We start from the raw sequence: 6,000 nt of genomic DNA on the forward strand, positions 1-6,000 counted from the left end.
ATATATAAAATTGATTGTGTTGTCGAGATTACTAATAGTACAATAAGACATGGAAAGATAAGATTAAGTAAAAAGCTTGATAATATAATTATCACCGACATTTTGTTTTCGAAGAACTCAACTAATTGAATGAAGAACTTATCGTTTCTTATCGAGAATGTAGTTTCATTGTCAATAACTAAAGATTGCGACCTACTTAAAGTTCTAACATAAAAACAATGTTTTTTTTCGCAATATGCCAGTGATGCTTCCTTGTATAAATAAAAATATGTAATATTCGTATGTATATCCTTGTTATTTATGTTTACTTATATATAATAAACAATAAAGACGCAGGAGATTTCCTCTTATTTACTAAGGGAAATTACAAAAAACAATTGCGTCAATTATGCCAGATATTTAGTATTTAATTACGCAATATTTAACTTACGCTTCACGTGATTACAGCTAAATACAACGACAAGCTATTTAAATTTAAGATTTAGCTTATATTGTAACTTTAAAATCTTATTGTCGACAGAGTTCCGTTAGCTACCTGTCGCGTCCAACGCTAAAGCGGGCAAGTTTCTGAGAAGGCGATTGTGTGCTGTATTTCAAACGTTATCGTTTTGAATACACTACGATAAGTTCACTTGTTGTGCATGTGACTACTTCACTGTTCTTCTAAGAAATAGTCGTGAAGTTAAAGCTAATTAGTTACTTCTTTACAATTAGCTAATACCGTCTGCGTCACAAAACCTTTACTTTCAAATATTTGTTAATTACGTCACGTAACAAATGGTTTAGTATTTGAACCTAATAGATATTCAATATAGAAAATAAATCTTAATTTGTAAACGAAGTTTTAAGCCATTTGATATATTTGAAGATCAAAATGATTTTTGTTTATTTGTTATTTTCGAAAGACACTATTTTCGCTTTTAAAGTATTACTCACTTCGAATAGAGTTGAATGAACTCCGCTATGGTTTTTCGAAATAAGTTTGCTTTTGTATTCAGAAGCAGAAGTTTCTCTGATTAACGATTCAAGGGACGACACTTTAAAAGGAAATATTGTTCGACGTCAACTAACATTGGTTATTTTATGAACAAATTTAATAGTATGTATATCGTATCGTATTCGAAGTCGAGATGGCCCAGTGGTAAGAACGCGTGAATCTTAACCGATGAACGTGGGTTCAAACCCGGGCAAGCACCTCTGAATTTTCATGTGCTTAATTTCTGTTTATAATTCATCTCGTGCTTTTCGGTGAAGGAAAACATCGTGAGGAAACCTGCATGTGTCTAATTTCATCGAAATTCTGCCTCATGTGTATTCCATATATACCAACCCGCATTGGAGCAGCGTGGTGGAATAAGCTCCAAACCTTCTCCTCGAATAGGGAGAGGAGGCCTTAGCCCAGCAGTGGGACATTTACAGGCTGTTACTTTTATATCATATTTAATATTTTTTTTATATAATTATATTTCTTAAACACAAGTAGTATGAAATATCAAAAAAGATTTTTATAATCTGTATATTATATGCTCATAAATATTACACGACAAGAAGTATCTCAGCTTTTCGATAATATCTTGATGTTTGTATGATTTTATTACAGGATTGAATTGTTGTAAATATATTCAAAAGAAGCGCAGGTCAAGAGTCATCAGTAACAGTGAGGTGTTACTCGAAAGCTACCGGCCTGATAGCGCCGCGTTGGGCGTCCGCCAAGGCAATTTGCATCGCTACCCATTTCGGAACATCGCCAAGTCTAGCCGAACAAAACCACAGAGAATTACCCTCCATTCCAATAATAATTAAAGCAAACATTTCACATGCGAGACACACGCTGGCCGTTATGGAGCTTATAAAACATCGGCCCAACTTGCAATTAAGAAACGATGCGCACGTCTATTTGCTGACACGGAAGAGATGCACCACTTGCAATGGTCCATCTCGCCGTGCTTCGTACGGACGACGTGATCGTCATGAGCAGAGCCAAGCGGCTATGTAAATTGATGCCATATGTTATTAAAATTAACAAATATTAATGTTGCTGACACATTTAAAAACATTTACAAAATAATAATATACTATATATACATTTTTTTTTTTTATTACAATTTATGTATTTTGGAATAGATTGCTTTATTATCAGAACTGCGCCAAACTTAATTATCTACTAATTTTAAATATAAATGAAAATTACTCGTCAATACATAATATTTCGATTGAATATTTCGATAGAACGATTGTTTCAAATAATAAACAATTTTATTCAATTGTTTTTTTTATAACATGTTATGTCGGTTGAGTTTATTTACGAGGTGGCAAAAGCTTTGATGTAGCATTGGCTGCTGTCCACAACGAGACGAACGGCATGGCATCGACGTCCGACGTGAAACTACCTCTGTTACCAAACAAACGAGATTATTATAGGCCTACAAACACACTGCTTATTATGTCACAATAGATTTACAGACATCATTGAGATGATTTACATCTAAGTACTGAATTAACATTTAGCTCATTTAAAACGGTTAACAAAGACATTCTCGACCAAACTTATAACTTGTTAATGAAATAAAATTGAAAAATTAAAGAAATGTCACATATTTGCAAAAATGTTTGCTTTTTACTATTCTAGATATAGTGACCTAAATATATAGTAGGATAAAAGTTCTTATGGTATAAACATACGTTTAATGTAGATACTTAAACGGCAGAAGCAGAGAAGACCGCCCACGTTACACGATATGATCCTAGACTACGTAAGTGAGACGTAACCTAATAATGGCAATGGCGCCAGTCTTACGGCCATTACAGATTATGGTTATAATAATTTAAAGTAACCACCCCGGTAATGTACGAGTATGTAATATTAGCGAAATTTTCGATTGCATTTATTGAATGGATTATTTTTTACACAAACAATATTGATATAAATTCAATTACAGTTGAACCTCTGTAAGTCGAACTTGAAAGGAGACGCCAAAAAAATTAGGGCTTCGACTAACCGAATTTTGTCAAGAAATGTTCGACTTGTAGAAGTTAAGATTTATTCCAACTAATTTTGAGTTATCATTTTATAGAATTGGATATTGCATACAAATCTCTTTTTTCGAGTTATAGAGGGAAAATATGTACTGAAATTACTTTTACGGACTCTCTAATTATTTTGACTTATAAAGGTAGTCAGATTTCGAGCAATGGAGGTTTTTGGGCTTGAAGGGAAGAGAATTCAACATTCAGGTTCGACTTAAAGAGGTGGAACTGTATTATGTATTAATACTCTTATATTCTGATCCTAAAATTAGGTTACACGATATTTAATTACACAAAAAAAGGATAAGAAAAATATGAGTACCTTAGGCCGAAAATTGTATAATAAGGTATATTTATTTGTCGTTTTCTTCATGATTCATTTTTGTTTAGTTTATCTTTTATCACTAAGTACTCTTTGACGTTAGATATACGATAACGATAAGATAGGATGACGACAATGTGTTTTAAGATAGAGAATATGACAATTATAAAGTTAATGTTTAACAGATACAAAAATATCGGCCCTGCCTGGGGCCTCTTAATTATTAAGAATTTATCACATTTATTCTAATAAAAGAGGCAATGACGTAATGTAAAAGGCAGATAATCCATAAAAATACTAATATGTAAATGAAATTAGTAAGAATATTATTAAGTACTTTCGATGTGTATGGTACTATGTGCTGAATAACTAATTTTTAATATGTGTGCTATTTACATATAATGACATAAATGATGGCTCTACTAGCCTATGTTATAGCTCTATGTTTGTTGTTGCTTTAGTTAAATAAGAAACAGAGGTATATCGCAATACGACATATGAATACAATTGATGTAAATGCGCTAAATTTAAATATTACTGATGTAATCTTTTTATTTATAAAAACAAATTGAATGACCAGTAACGGTAGCAAATGCTCAATGTCAAGTCAACGGATTGAGTATATTCTTTTTCTATATTTATATACTAGACCATATAATTTATTTCCAGATGGAACGTGTCAATATAGTGATTATTTGGTATTCTGAAATAAGCATCAAAACTACGGACTTGGCGTCTAAAAGATAGCTATAAAAGTTGAGATGTTACATAAAATAACGGGTTTCTGTCCCAAGATATTCTGGGTTACGTTTTGAAGAGCAAGCAATTAACAATATTTTACAAAATATTGACTTAGTTAATATAAGTCAATCGTATATATTATAATTTTACGTGATAATACAATGATGTTTTCCAATTAACTTTGCTTTTACTTTTCACACGTACATATACCAAATATAAAAAAAAAATTACTATATTATAATTATTATTAGGTTATTTAAATTATATAGAGAAAATAATGTAGTGTATTTGAATAAATGTTTAATTTTGAAATGTTGGTATCGAATACACCTATAATATAAATCGTTAATTCCAGTGGTACAGGATAAATCGGCCTGCCTTAGGAAAGCCTAGTAGTGCTTGTCCCTAAGTGGATATATAGCGGAATTAGTATAATATACATTATTATAAAGATAATTTATATACAATTGAAATATGTATAAATAGATACTACTTACTAGTTAATATTTACGACAATAATCGTAATGTTAATCAATTAAAATAACTAAATAGTATATACTAATGAACTGTTAAAATTATCGCATCAAAATTACTCAAATATAATAATATATATTTTAGGAAATGCAACCTTCTTCCAATTGAATTGATAATTTTATCAATTTATGAAAAAACTTAGTTTTAAAAGGTTTGTCGTCGTCAAATATTATAAATATAGTATGAATCAGATTATTCAGAAATATTGAAATAATTTTTGAAGTTGCAGTCAATAATAAACAAAGGATACTATAACATTAACAACTTTACATACTATATACAATTATATGTTCGGCGACGGTAAACATTGGATTAATATACCTAGATACTGTATAAAATATATGAACATCATTATAATGGAATATAAAAATGCTATATAGTTCATTATGATTCTTGAGTTATATTTTCGATTCGTATACGATTAGTTATTATTGTTACCTGTTTAATAATTCCTCAAATTTTAGCGACAATGGAGCTGTTAAGTGGTTACATTTATTTATATAGACATTATGATAAAAATTACAAAATTACTTCAGTACAAACTTACTTGAGATAATATATTTGTCCTTCTGGAGTGCGGGCTTGTTCCCAACCAGCTGGTAAAGGACCGAGATCATCTGGGATATGTGTTCCGACATCGTAAGACCTTTGCTTAGCATGTTGGTGTGGTAGGGGTGGTTGTTGATTTTGTTGTCCTGCTGCGTATGTCTGTTGCAAGCTTGCGGGTGAAGAATGTGCTCGAGAATGAGAAACAGGAACAGCACCAGTAGCCGACGACGATCCAAATGCAGAATCAGCCGAGTTTTCTCGTGAGTGAGAAACAGATGGCGACTTGGAACCGGTCGAAGGCGGGTTAAAGAACGACTTTGGAAGCTGTCGCATACGCAGAGGCACCTGTAGCGGTCGTTTAGAATCGGGTTTGAGCACTGTGTCGAATAATGACTGCAAGACAGAGTCAGAATCCTGGTCTACGCGGAGGACCAGGTTCGATTTCTGTTCACCGTCCGAGTTGAGAGCCATGTTTGTGTCGGAACGAATAAATCTCGAAACCGACCTGGCCCACCGCTATGACACAACACTAGCACGCGACGGGTTGGCGCGACGCCACCCGACGTATTCGTAGTATGGCGCTCGTTGCGCGACTGACGCAGACGCATGCCCCGCCCGCACCTCCCGGCTCCCTGCCTGCCCACGCGCACCCGCGCAACACCCGCTACACCCGCGCCGACCGGTCTTCGAGAACGATGCCCCTCAACCCGCTTAGCTCACCTACCTCACCTACCTATCCTTCACTTGCATTTAAACCGTCACTAAAGCTCAATAAAAAATTAACTTGTTGAATAGTTTTCTAATTACTTTTATACAACCTGTATGTA

The 6,000-nt window shown here is 33.3% G+C and overlaps 1 protein-coding gene across 7 annotated transcripts in view; it reads right to left on the reverse strand.

Moving 5' to 3' along the window:
* LOC126774696 (transcriptional coactivator YAP1) overlaps positions 1-5,773 on the reverse strand; it is a 35,181-nt gene extending 29,408 nt beyond the window's left edge. For all 7 annotated transcript variants that reach the window (XM_050496676.1, XM_050496758.1, XM_050496591.1 and 4 more), the window contains exon 1: positions 5,172-5,773. In XM_050496676.1, coding sequence (XP_050352633.1) covers positions 5,172-5,644 — 473 coding nt within the window. In that variant the 5' untranslated portion in view covers positions 5,645-5,773. The remainder of the gene's footprint in view (positions 1-5,171) is intronic.
* Between the last annotated feature and the right edge of the window lie 227 nt (positions 5,774-6,000).

The sequence above is a fragment of the Nymphalis io genome, chromosome 1 (genome assembly GCF_905147045.1).
Source record: "Nymphalis io chromosome 1, ilAglIoxx1.1, whole genome shotgun sequence".
Classification (NCBI taxonomy): domain Eukaryota; kingdom Metazoa; phylum Arthropoda; class Insecta; order Lepidoptera; family Nymphalidae; genus Nymphalis; species Nymphalis io.